General features: G+C 35.9%; 1 protein-coding gene across 5 annotated transcripts in view; it reads right to left on the reverse strand.

Moving 5' to 3' along the window:
* PNPLA7 (patatin like domain 7, lysophospholipase) overlaps nt 1-14,898 on the reverse strand; it is a 220,544-nt gene that overhangs the window by 125,164 nt on the left and 80,482 nt on the right. For all 5 annotated transcript variants that reach the window (XM_074288990.1, XM_074288992.1, XM_074288989.1 and 2 more), the window contains one exon: nt 13,464-13,577. In XM_074288990.1, the coding sequence (XP_074145091.1) occupies nt 13,464-13,577 (114 nt within the window). The remainder of the gene's footprint in view (nt 1-13,463; nt 13,578-14,898) is intronic.

Here is a 14,898-nt window from a genome sequence, read left to right on the forward strand (position 1 = left end):
TAGGTGTTATATAAATGCAATTATTATTATTATTACTATCACAATATTAACAATAACAGAAATAATATTTGGAAGAAATATATATAAATTTCAGAACTTTCATGTGCTTGCTTCACATGGTCACCAATGTAACGGTAAGAACCAAGGGTGAAAAGGTTGAACTATCAAAGAATATCCTATGAATAGTATCAAGCAACACCATATCGGAAGTAATTTGAGAGAACAATTGAAAATCGACGGAAAGCTACTGGAAGATTGTCACTGTCTAGCTGGTAAACACAGGAGAACCCTTAACCTTGACTTTCCAACTAAAGACAACAAAAAAGAAGCAAATCAAAGGGAAACAAAGGCACATCAAAAATTCTAGACTGCCTTCATCAAAAACTATAAACAAAATACAGGGTCAACAAAGAACAAAATAAACAATTCAACAATCATAAAAATCTTTACTACAGATATTTGAGAAACAAGTCAGAAATGAGTGACAGCTCCTACAAGAAGCAAGATGTGGAAAAATTTTGATAACAAATCTGGTTGCGAGAAGTCCAACACAATGATAATTGCAGCTGTATCAAATAGGAAACAGAAATCTTATACACCATTAATACAAGAATTTGATAGAATAATTACATAATTACATAAATAATTACAAATTCTGCCTTCTTTGCAAACTAGAAAGTGGTAGGGCAAGATATGATCCTTAATTATTGGTTCAAATGACTTACACTAGTATATAAATTAATAGCAAAGCAGTTTACCAGTTTTATTTCATTTGTGTGCTTTACATCATCTTTCTTAGCAGAAGGAATCATATATCTTTAACAAGAGATAAGAATAGTGACTTCATCAAATAAAGGCCAATTATTATTTGTGTACTGCAATCAGTGTTTGTATTACTAAAAACATGTATGAATACTTAAAAGAAAACAATATATTGGTGGAGAAGAAAAAAGCATATACCAAAATGTTCCAAACATGTAGAAAAAACAACTTATTATGATTCAATAATTCCTGAACAAGTTACCCAAAAGCACTGCAACATTTATACTGCCTCTATTAATCGTTGCAATCATTTATTCAATTCACTTATTCATGTACTGCCCTAATGAGAACACTGAAGTATTTGATGTCCATATGAAAAATTATTCTCTATTTAAAGCTTATTACCAACAAAATTATGTCAATAACAAATCATAAAATGAGTCATTTTTTTAAAGAGGCAGTTTGAGCTCATTATGATTGAGTGTGACTTCCAAATTAAAAAGAATGAAACCAAAATAGCAAATCAATCACTTGATATATAGATGATATATCAAACTATATGGTTCCACCAAAAATTACACTAAACAACTTCATCTTGTATATATATATATTTTTAATGCTATCAAAATGTCAGTTAGACTCAATAATTATAGAATCTTCACATAGGAAGGATAGAGTGGAGACTTTGAAGGCAAATCCAGGTTATAGACAAGGAAATTTAGGCCCAGAGAGGTTAAGTGAATCATTAGTAAGTGTCTGAGGTGGGATTTGATCCCAATTTTCCTGACTTCAAGTCCAAAACTCTATCCACTATACCATGCTGAACACAGGACCCAATCCCTAACACAACTTTGCAATGATAAATACTTCTCCAACAAAAAAGGATGAAGAAGATGGTAAACTTTTTAGAGCACATGATAAGTGGATGTAAAACCTTTAGAAATATTTTAGTAATAAACAGAAAACCATTTCACTGAGTAATAGTAAAAGCTGGTATAGATACCCAGCATTGGATAAACTGAATGTAATCACGAGTGTCTTGCTTCTATAATTGAGCTTATGATATCATTTCTCAGCTTTTTGGCTAAAATCAAGCTTATGGAGCTTATGAAATGGTTAATATTCAAGAATAATACCAAAAGTTTCTCCATGGAAAATATACACATGAACACATTAAAGAATATGACATTAAAATAAATGATGAACAAATGACTAAGTCATGTAGGTTTGTTTATAGAAACAAGAGGTTGCATTTCAAAACCAGGTTATCACCTGGATGATAAGTAGAACTTTTTCAATATATAACTGTAAACTAAAAAAAAAAAAAAAAAAAAAATTAGCACCTACTTAATACCTAGCAAGATATAATCTGGAAGCTACACCAAACGTTGCCTTTCAAAAGTAGATGAGAAATCCCCATAATACTAATACAGATTATGGAATATCCTTGAAAATTTAAGAAGTTGGACTGTTATCACAGACACAACTGTTGCTCACAATTAGACAATTAGGCATCAATTAACACTGATCCCTACAAGATGTTTTAAAAGATTACCACGTGGGGCAGCTAGGTGGTGCAGTGGATAGAGCACCAGCCCTGAATTCAGGAGGACCAGAGTTCAAATCTAGTCTCAGACACTTAACACTTCCTAGCTGTGTGACCCTGGGCAACCCCAGCCTCAAAAAAAAAAAAAAAAAAAAAAAAAAAAAAGAAAGATTGCCACACTAAAAATCTAATAATTCCCAGCTTTCAAAATATATTGATGCCCCACTATATATTTTTGAAAAAATCAAAACCTTATGGGAACAAGATGAGAAACATATCTCCACTGTCTTGTTTGCATTGTAATTGTCCTGAAGATGCATTCAGTGAACATATAGATATTTTTATTAAATGACCAAAAAACTCCAGATATTTTATCTACTTGTGCAATAATTTTCAGCACACTAAAAAAAAAAAACCAGGTGTTTCAAACATCTTAGTGCAACTCTACCTTGTATAAAAAAGAACAAGAGTAGGATGCTAAATATTCCTATGACCATTTCTAGTTGAATTCCATCAAAAATGTTCTTCCTCCTAATTCTCTCCCTCTTAGAATTCCTGATTTCCTTCAAAATTCAATTCAAGCATACTCTTCTGCATGAAGCCTTTCTTGATCTCCACAATGAGTGCCCTCTTTTTCAAAATCACCTTTTAGCCATTTTGCATATATTTTGTATATACATATACAGGCATTCCTGAAGGTTTAGTTCCAGACCAACACAACAAAGCAAATATCACAATAAAGCAAGGCACTCTTTTGTTTCCTAGCAGTTATAAAAATTATGTTTATACTATGTTGTACTCTAATAAGTATGCAATAGTATTATACTTTAAATATATATACATAAATATATAACTTAATTTTAAAATAATGCATGCTTAAAATGCACTTTTAATTTCCTTCAAGAACTTTTCTACTGTCTTCACAACTTAGCTCTTGTTTGGTGCAAGAGGCTGCCTGTCAGTTTCTGACATGCCTTCTTCACTAAGATTAATTAATTTCTAGCTTTTGATTTAAAATGAGAAACCTATGAATCTTTCTTTCACTTGGAGGCCATTGTAGGGTTATTAATGGTACTAATTTCAATACTGTTGTGTCTCAGGAAATATGGAGATGGGGGAGAGAGAGAAAAAGGTAAGGGATGACCCATTGGTAAAGCAGTCAGAATACACACAACATTTATTAAGTTCGCTGTCCTATATGGGTACAGTTATAATTACCTAAAATAATTATAACAGTAATGCCTGATCATAGATCATCATAACAGATATAATAATGATGAAAAAGTTTGAAATGCTTCAAGAATGGCCAAAACATGACACAGAGACATAACGTGAGCATGAGCATGAGCTGTTGGAAAAATGGCACCAAAAGACTTGCTTGATACAAGGTTGCCACAAAACACAAATTTTAAAAAACAAAACAAAATAAAACATGCAATATTTGAGAACTGCAATAAAACAAGGCATGTCTGTTAGTACATGCTGTCTCCTCCTCTAGAAATTCTAGAATTCTATGAGACTTTGTTTCATTTTTTTCTTCAAACTTTAGTACCTGAAACATAGCAAGCACTTAATAAATGCTTATTGATTAACCAAAAGGTCCAAGCCATCTGAAAGAACTCTAAAGGAAGATACTTTTGGCCTTGGAACAATATTACAATCTCAGAGCTAGACAGGAACTCAGAAGTCACCCATCTAACACATTCATACCTGGGGGGGAGGGGAGGAAACACTCCTCTGCAACATAGTCAACAAGTGGTCATATGTGTGTCCTGAATTAAGGGTTCATAATAAGCTACTATGGAAAACAGCTATTTGTAAATATTTCTGACTTTTAAAGGTTGACATTAAGAAATATGACTACTAAGGCTTCTTATAAAGCAACTCTTAATGTAACTATCAAAGAATTAAGTTTGAGCTACAAAGTATGATGTGCCAGCCAAGTAAAGAATTTCTTTTTTGTTCATGTAACTAAATTATGCTTTTAATATGATTACTTTGGATAGAATTTAAAAGAAAAATTAAAGAGAAATAAAGTCCTTAATTGAAAATATCTTTTTATGCAGCTAAAGAAAGATATTTTTCTCTAAAAGTCACTATAAGAGGCCTCAAAATTAACACAAAGCAAAATTTTAGATATTACTTTAAGAATCATCACTTCAAAAAGAATTATATATACAGGATATTAAGAATAATAAAACTTATGATGTAAAGTCTTCCTTGATGTAGGCAAATTCAATTTCTTAAAACAGCTCACGCCACTCTCAGACACCTCTAATTGCTAAGAAATTTTTTCTTATAGACATCCATGGGAACTAAGCTTTGTAGGACTCAACAGATAAAAAGCTTATAAATTTTGCTCTCTTGAGCTCCTACCTATTACTCATAGTACCATGCTCATATACATGATTATATGTATGTATATTTTTAAAAAGTGGTATGAAATGGGAGATTCGATTTCATATAGAAATTTCTTTTTTATGTTCTTTTCTGTGGGTAGAAATGTCCTTTTTTTTTGGTGTTTAAGTTCAGAATAAAAACTGTTTTTAAAAGAAAAGAAATAAAGTTGGAAAGGTGGAAACTATACTGGGAAATGCCTCATATATGTCAGGCTTAAGGAAACTGACTTTAATCCCATGAATTTTTGAGAGTATAAACTGTTTTATGTTTTTCTTTATATTCCCAGTAATCAGTATAGTGCCTGGCATATAATTGATGCTTAATAAATGCTTGTTGATTGATAGAATGTAGCGGCAGATTATCCTATTATCTACCATATATTAGCACCTAGTAAATGATAGTTGACTCAATTTACTCAAATTCCCTGATTGTAAAAATACATTTTGATGTCTCTAATTAAACAGCAAGACAAACAGACATTTTGATATCAAAATTCAAGTGTAAGAAAAAAAATAGTGAATCCAACATGACTACTTTTGTATAGAGGACTGGAACTCTGAAAAGGTGTACTTGAATCCAGAACAGCAAAGCATTTAAGGCTAAGTACCTACTCAATGTGAGATAATGGTTCTATAAACATATTTAGATGATATGGTGATGTGATGGCTCTCCTCACCATTGGCGCCTGCTGAATGTATTGTGGTGAGGTAATAGTAGGGAAGGATTAGAGGGCTGAGGAGGAGAGTCAAAGTCTCTCTGCCACAGCAGGCTCAGAAAGGAAAACTTCAGGCTCCAGATTCCAGAGTCCAGGATCCATCTTTGACAAGCCACATGGCTGCTTGCCTCCTCCTCCTTTCTCCTCCTAAAGACCAAGGACTTTGATCCTGACTCTGACTGGTCCTGAGGCTCTCCAGGGAGCTAGCCTGGATAGTATATTTTGGTTTCCCAACATGAAGTAAGGACCTGCACGCAGCTCAACCGTAATTTCAATGAAGAAGTCCCTATGGCCCAGAAATAGGGTGAGTATAAATATAGACAAGCAGGAAACTTTGTTAAGGACTAAACTGGTAACTTTTGTTTCTTAGATGAAACGGGGAAAATAGCAAAAAAAGAGTTTCCTCCACCCCAAGGGAAATGTGAGAAAGCACAAAAATTATGATAAGACCACTTGCTAGAGAAAATGCTAATGAGGTTTGTAGAAGAAGTATACTAGGATTACACAAAGATGCTCCTTATGGAAATCATAAGATGCTGTGCCACAGTGGGCACATATATCTTTTATACCCAGGCTATGATGCAGATTTCCCAAGATCCAAATAGGGGAAGACAGGGTCCCATTTGGCAAGGGACTTCCAGAGAGACTTGCCAATATTTTCAATGTTGTAATGTTGTTCTACTTTAGTAGGGCATTTGAAAGCTCAATGTTGGCATAAAGATAGAGTGAGAAAACAGGGTGGGAGAACAAGACCCAAAATCTTATGTCCAATGCAATAAAGGCTTCCATTGGACATCAAAATGTAGATTGACTCAGGGAAACGGAAAGTGGGGCCCAGCTGCAGGGTCCCAGGCAAAAAACACTGGGGGCATGATGGCAGCTGATGTTACACCCAGAGAGTCTTTAGAAGTTCAGTACACAGACATGACCAATCAGCCAAGAAGCAATCTGATGGGAGAAAGGGATCACAATTGGGGAGAACAGAGTTGTATGCAGCTGGGACAACTGAAATACCCCCTGGAGAGGTGAAATCTGTTCCTCTCCAGGCTATGGATCCCTTGCCTCCAGGCACAGTAGGCTTGACCATTTCACCTTCTGAGAATACTTACAAAACAGTGTCTATCCATACACTGATGTGGGAAACTGGGGAATGTGTAGATAATATCACAGTCACTAATACAGGTAGACAATGTGTGACTTATCAACCAGGACAAGTAGTAGCATCAGGTTTATTGATATAGATTCCTAATAAGCAATCTGGTAATAGTTGCCCAGATTACGACCCCCAGCAACAGAATCCAGGAATATTCTAGACTGCAGCAGTTACAGCTGACTGTCCTATGCTCACTATCTATGTAAATGGCAAGGGTTGGTAGACATGGGTGCAAATCTTACAGTCATTACAGGTGCCAGCTGGCCCAGTCACTGGCCAAAGATTAAGGCAGACACCTACATGTCTTGGTGAAGGAGGATCAATAGCAGCTGAAGTTAGTGCTACCCCTTTGAGATGGACTTTTGAAGGCGAAACAGAAGTTTTTATTCCTTTTATACTTGAAAACATCTCCATCAATCTGTGGAGAAGAGACATTTTACCATGATTAGGATTATAAATGAGTACTTTGTTTTTTTAGGCAGGGCTGCTGTTGAAGGCCTCCCAACTCTTTCACCTGTTTCTATCCAATGGAAAACTGATTATGTCAGTGTGGATAGAACAGTGGCCCTTAGCTAGCAATAAAATTTAGGCCTTATTAGATATAGTATAAGATTTTACACACTACTGGCATACCCTTTAATACTCAAGGACAGGCAGTAGTAAAGAGGAGAAATAGAGACATTAAGTCGCTCCTCCAAAAATAAAAGAAAGGGGGAGCCAAGGTAACCCTAGAGAACTTCTAAATTTATTTCTTTATACAATTAACTACTTGAATTTTGCCAAAGATGCACTGGCTCCAGCAGACAGGTTTTATAATCCACCAGAAGGGCAGTGTCCAGTGCAAGCAGCTCCACTATCTTTAGATAATCGCCAGGTGATGTGGAGAGGTCCAGAAAGTGGTGAATGGAAGGGACCAGACAGGTTAACTGCTTGTTTGTATCTTTACAGATGGAAAAGAAATCAGATGGGTGCCAACGAGCTGATTTCACCTTGTCCATTGGAGAGAGACAGAGAAGACCCTTGACACAAAGGAGAAGACCCAAGAAACATCGGACTGGAGATGACCCTGAATGAAATGAGAGACCATGCCCTTTTTAAGCTAAGGCCTTCCACAGCTCTCAATTTGATTGAGGCTGCACCCATTTAGTGACTGAGGCAAAGGATCTCCTCTTTCACCTACCTCCCCCTCCAAAAAAATCTAAATAAATAAATATGAGAGGGGAAAACCCTCAAGGTTTCTGACTAAAGCAGAAATGATAGCTGTTTACATTCAATCTGAGTCAATTAGGTTCCAAACTATGACCAAATGGGGCTTGGCCTAGGACCTAGTGGCCAATGAGAATCAGATTGATTTTAGAGGGAAGGGAAACTGGGAAAGGCTTCCTGAAGAAGATGGAATTTGACCTAAATCTTGAGGGAGATCAGGGAAACCTAGGCACAAAAGTGTATAGAAGGAATGTTCTAAGCACAAAGGACAGACCATGAATGCAGCATCCTTTTTCTAAACTCCTTAGCAATAAGCTTGCCTATAGCAACCTCCCTGGCCCTGCAATTTCCTTGTGCAAAACAAAGTTGAAGAAGTGATCGTGGAGCTCAGGAGAGATGTTAGGATTAGATATTCGGATCTGGAAGTCACATAAGGAAGAGCTGATGAGGTTACCAAATAAGAGAGTGTAACCTCCCCTCTGAGGTTACTGATTGTCAGTCTTGCATAATACCAGGCCTTCAGAAATCCCTGGCCACTATCTCTTCGAGCAGTGGTTCTTTACTAATCTTACCCACTCATAGTCTTCAGAGATCTTTGGCCACCACCTCTCCAAGCAATGGTTCTCCTGTCCAACAGAGAGCTCAGACAAAATGGCTTGCAAGCTCAACACTTTATTCCACGTGATCACATCCTGCACTACTCCTGCACTTACTGAACTCCTGCTGACTCCTATTGAAGTCCTCCTACTTCCTGGTCTCCACTGCTTATATAGGGTCTATGAGGTCACACACAGTCAATAAGGGAAGGAGACATCTCCCATGGCTGATGTGTTCTCAATTCGACCAGAGTTCCTGCTGAGAGGCGTGCCTGCTGGCTGCAGAAATTACATCCCGGTGCCTCAGGCATCAAAGCCTCTTTACTTCCTCTTATGCTATGTGAGATTCCTCTTGGACCCTTACAAGAGAGTAAAGAGGAATATGAGAAAACACACCAGTATAGTACCATGGGGAACATTCCCAGTTAGGGGGCATGTTGTGGAAGGAGAAACAGCAAAAGAGACAGAAGAGGAGTCAAACAGGTTCAAAAAAATTCAGAAAAGAGAGTAGAGAATAACCCCGAGGAGAAGGGGATTGACGGTGTCAAAAGCTTCAGAAAAATCAGAAAAGAGTAGGACTAAGAAATGGCAATTATATCTGGAAATTAAAAGACTGGGGATAGTCAGATCAAATTAATGTTTTCTAAGAATCAGGAAGACATAGGTATGTCCATAGGTGTGCAACAGGGAAACAGAAGATAAAGTGAAATTAAATATTAGCAAGAGGGCAGGAAATGGTAATGGGGCAAGCTAATGAAAAAGGTGAAATAAAGTGGGATCAAGACTGCATGTAGATAGTTTGTCTTGGCAAAAAAAAATTACCTTTTTGAGTGAGACAGTAAAAATAGAGATACTAAGAGATGCTATGTGGTGTGATAAGGGAAGGAGGGGAGAAGAAGAAAGTCTTGGTGAATGATCTTAATTTTCATGGTTAAGTGTGAGGCACAATTCTCAACACAGAGAGGGGAGAAGTGCCATGTGAGACCTGAGGAGGAATAAAAACAGTTTGAAATAATGTATGGAATAGTGAATCAATTAGGGAAATGTAAAAATGTTGTCCCACAGCAAGAGTCTCTTTAAGATAATGTAATATAAATTTGAAATGGACTCAGTCAGCATGGTTTCATGCTTATCTCCAGGTCTGCTTAACAACACAAGAGCAGGAATAAAGATGGAAGATAGGGAGTGAAATACAAGGCATCACTGGTAATAGAAGAGGGCAAGAAATTAAAAGTAAAATAAATGGCAGTGTCTAGTTGAACTAGTTCACAGATGGCTCAAGACAAGAAAGAGGATAATATTGCTAGTACAGAAGTAAAGTCACAGGAAAGAAGTAAATTATAGAGGAATTGAAGGTCCCAGTTATCAAGGAGAACCAAGTTGGGGCCAGAAGCCAGAGGAAAAAATGGAATGACAAAAGATTATAATCAGATTAAATGAATTTCAGAGTTCATGAATATGGGAGTTGGATATATGAGTGAGCCAAGATCCAAGGGATATTTATTTCTTTATGTAGCTAAAAAGGAGTAGAGGTGCAACAATGTGCTAGACATGCTACTACACACTGATGATACAAGCTCACATTCTAGTGGAGAAAACATGTAAATATATTCATTTTTAAAAAATGGTGATGTGATAATGGAAAAGTCCCTTTTCATTTATCAAATCTAAGGAAATATGCATATTTGATGAAGTCAATGGAAGCCCAAGTAGAATAAAACAATGGCTGGGAACAACTGCAGCTAAGAGTCCAGTTTGGGTGTATCTATAAGAAAAAATATTTCTTCCTAGAATTCTTTATCTTAGATCTTTGGGTCAAACAGGGACCCAAAACAAGTATGGATAATCCTTTGATCCAAAGATCTCATGACTATAGACTAAAAATGTTATCAGAATGTCTCTGTATAAAAATACTCATAGCTATATCATAATAAAAAGATGACAAAGAAATATAGGAAGACAAACAAAACAATGCAGAGGGGACAAGAGGACCAGAGTACAACACACTGACTACAATTTCAATATTTCAAGTATCTGTAATTTGATAAGTACTCCTTCCCTCCACTATTTTCGATTGCAATCCCCTTATACAACTTAGTAGATGATTTTCAAGGATTGTTTTGGCTGAAATATTCATCACTCTATAACCAACATCGTCTTTACAATCTTAACTAGAATAATACTGAGTTGATAGGCTTTATAGCACTTGTCAAAGTTAGCTCTCAGATGCCACAGTCTTTGAATCAAGGGATGCCTTCATACCTCACAGAGGCACCTGACTAAAAAATGTTTAAAAAGAAAAAGAGCAACACCAAAACTTTTAAATTGCATGGACAGGAAAAAGCCTGGAAGAGGAAAGATTAAATAAATTGTTACTATTAAAATGTTGTTTAAACAACTATTTTTACGTTGTCAAAATGTAAATAATTTGAATTTGGAATTTTATATAGTAGATTATATATTTAGAGTTATAAAGCAGTATATGTCAGTTAAGTCCAACTCCTTCATTTTGCAGATGGGGAAAACTAAAGTCTAGAAGAGTTAAGTGATTTGCCCCAAGATATAAACAGGTAAGTAATAGAGTCAAGAACTGAATCCAAGTATAACGTTCCTTTTACTGCACCATTGTAAGGCTTTATTTTTCATTTTTTTAAACTTTATTTAGATTTTATATTTCACTTGAATTATATCTGTTGAAATTATTATTGAGTTAATAATTAGAAGTATTTTTTAAAATATATGTGTAGAGTGTGGAAAAGTCTATTGTCACGATATCAAGTCTCTAACACAAAAATAATAATCATCCTCAATAATTCTACTGTAATATATACCAATAATGAAATATGTACCAATATATGTAAACACAGGAAATGTATGACATTTCCAAAGCATAAGAAAATTTACTTAATCTTAGGAAGTATGGTGAAAAGTGAAGTGAGGGCTGAAGAAACCTGGGTTCAAACTCTAGTTTAGATACTTATGATCTTTATAATTGTAGATAAGTTACTTAGCCATTCTAGGTCTCAGCTATAAAATGAGAATGATAATTTATTCTTACCTATTTACATCACAGGGAAATGTGAGTTACTATAATTATGAGTTCAACAGTTGGCAAATTTCATATTAGCATCTCACTATCTGAACTTTTACCTTTTTTCTTTATACTCCCTTTGGGACAAAAAAAAATATTTGGATCAGAATATTGGCTTAGGAAACAGAGTTGCTGTTAAGGTATTTAACTTTTTGGTTATAATCTATAGCACACCAAAAAAAAAAGAATACCTTCAGCCTCTGGCAGTGATCCCATTATTAAATCATAACTATGTTACAGTCCTCAGGGTTAGAATCTGACCATGTCCCAACTTTCATGGAAATCTAAGAAATAAGTAACATGAGCTTTCTCTGATACCATTTCCAGCTACCGATGGGGAGGCCAGCTTTCTGTTTCTATTCCAACTCTTGCTCAAAACCACATGTGTACAATCCCAGATTCTCCACAAGATGCTCTGTCCCAATTCAATCCACTTCATGATTTCTATTCTAAAGAGAAGGTTTTTTTTTTTTTAAATTTGGGGTCATTTGCCCAAAAAAGACAAGAAGATTTATTTAGCTCCTAAGAGACATGGCACATCTGACCCTTGAATATGAGCCATGATTTTCCAACTGTTTAAGCCAAAAAAAAAAAAAAAATCCCCTCGGCAGAAGTGAAAAATCTTCAATCTAAGAGGGCAGACTAACCAGAAGGAAGAATTTTTTATTCTTTTCAGTACTTTAGTACATCTAATTCAACTAATATCTTCTCCTCCTTGAAACTTAAAATTTCTCTTAGCTTCTCTTGGCAGTTGTATTCTACTGATTGGTTCTCATGTTATCATTTACTTTTCTGAGAATCTCTTCCCTTCAAACAATTTCAACAACCACTTACAAATTTAGATCTTTAGATAGTCACCCTTCTCCCCTTTTCTCATAGTTCCATCTTCCTGCAGGACAACTCCACCTGAATATCTTGCTGATACCTGAATCAAAACATGGCCTTAGTTTAAGTCATCCATCTTTCTTCTCCTTACTCCTTAATCAAAACTTGACCATTATTGTCAATAGCACCCCAAATAATCTTACATTTATTTGACTCTTTACTCTAATGGGCCTTCAAAATTCATCTTTAACAAGATCCCTTGCTATATCTCATTCTAGCCTTTTCCAAAATTTTATTCACCAATTCAGTGTAATCATTTTACTAGTTATAGTCTGCTCTTAATTTGCTTACTTCCTTTGACTACACCAGGGGTTCTCAAACTACGGCCCACGGGCCACATGCGGCTCACTGAGGATGTTTATGCGGCCCATCGGGTTATGGCAAATGGGCTGAGGGGCGGAGACAGTGTGAGTTTTTGTTTTTACTATAGAACGGCCCTCACAACAGTCTGAGGGACAGTAAACTGGTCCCCTATTTAAAAAGTTTGAGGACCACTGGACTACACCTAAATGTGGAAGGACTTCCTGATAATGCATAACCACCACCATGTTCTTTAAAACCTCAAAACTCACTTTCTAAGGAATCTTCTAAACTTCTAAGAAGTTTTCCCTAACTCTATATTATTCTTACCATCCTCCATTCATATCATTTTTAAATCCTTAAATCTCTTATAGCAGGAATGGGGAATCTTTTTTCTGCCAAGGGATATTTAGATATTTATATCATTTATCATATATCACAAAATTATACTTATAGAACTTGAGCAGTAAGAAGTTATTGTACCTAACTTTCACCTCATCCAGTGCCTCCAGTTGCCTTAGCAAATAATTTCTAGGGTCTTAGATGGCTTAAAGGCTAGATATTCCCCACCCCTGCTTTATAGGAATACAACAATCAGATAACTTTAGATCTGGAAAGACGTCTACACTTCACTTGCCAAGATACGTGCCAAGTTCGCAGGGGACAAGAACTACATGTTCCCTAAAAGCATCTCCTATAATACTGTACACACCAGTTGCTTGACACCTAGATATGATTGATTGATATATCTGGACTAAAGTCAGGGAACAAATGGTAAAGATGGAAGAATGATAATATTATTTCTTTACCTGTGGATATCTGCGCTTGATGGAAGTCAATGCTCCTGCTGGTAACTTGGCCAATTCTGAATCACGGACAGCATGTACTGTTGTAGCTCTGGGCTGGTAAGTTAGTGTCTCCACCTGAAAGAAAGGGACCAGGGATGCTTCAAAATTTACTATATTTTGTATCCACAAACCAAGCTAAAACACATGCTGGCTTTCAAGAACAGCAGCAGCTGGGTTAAATAATGCAAAACAAACAAACAAACATGAAAATCTCAAGATTACAGAGAAAATAACCAAAAGTCTCAACCATCATCGGCTTCTTTATCAGACTGCAGTCTTTTAAGAAATTTGGAACCATAACTGGGTTGGAGAATAAGAAAGATAAAGAGAAAATAAGGCAACATTTTCATGCTACACTGAGGAGTCAGTCATTCCTGTCCTGACCAGAAGGAGAAATGAGAAAGCAATCCAAAAGTACAATTGCACTTATGTCGAGAAGATTACAGGCATGTGGCCATGTAAACAGAAGCAGTAAAATTTTATACAGGCCAAAATGACCTCCACTAAAATCAAAGCTCTGGCCCTACCATTCAGCCGAATAATGCCACCATCACCAACTAGATGATTGCATTTAAAAGATAAAAAGAAACTATAACATACTCCTTGAGCTTTTAGAGTCACCATTCATTTCTTCTCATCTTGAACACAAAAGCTCTCTGAAAAAATATGGGGGAAAAACACTAAACCAAAACATGGAAATGATCGATGTTCTCTGCCTATCTAAAAAAGAAAGGAGAAAGGAGAAAAGCATAGTATCTGAGTAGGGCACTGAATTAAAGGCATTTGTACTCAAGTGGAATGATGGGAAATTATAGAACTACTTCCACTGATTAGCATTAAGCAAATGAGAATCTACTTGGAAAGGATATTAGGCAAATAAAAACCATAATGGGTATAATCATCAAAAATACTTATAAAAACATCTACAAAAAACTGATGGATTTTCTCCCATATTTTTTAATGAGACATATATGATGTTAGACATCTGACAAGAGGTGAAGAATAAATATTCTCAACAATTATTTATTGTTTAAAGAAGCAGAAGTGAAGATGAAAATGAAAATGAAAATGATAACAGATGAGTATTTCTGGAGTGCAAAATGGAGACTTTGTAGAATATGCTACAGAAAAAGAAAGCACACAAAAATAGGGCCAGTATTCGGAACAAAAATCAATGAAATGTCCTTAAGGAGGAAATCCCCTGAGAAACACCTAGAAATAGGATTTCATGGGGCACAACAGCTTGGGAGTACAAAGAAAATTTGAACCCTCACCATTTTCATTACCAGTATCTCACTGATATTCCATGAATTAAATCCCTGCAGAGAAATAGTTCTAAAAGCTCAATAAGGGAAACTGCTGGGCAAAATGTCGTCATAAGGAGCCCAAGGGAGAA

Source organism: Sminthopsis crassicaudata, chromosome 2 (assembly GCF_048593235.1).
Source record: "Sminthopsis crassicaudata isolate SCR6 chromosome 2, ASM4859323v1, whole genome shotgun sequence".
Lineage (NCBI taxonomy): Eukaryota > Metazoa > Chordata > Mammalia > Dasyuromorphia > Dasyuridae > Sminthopsis > Sminthopsis crassicaudata.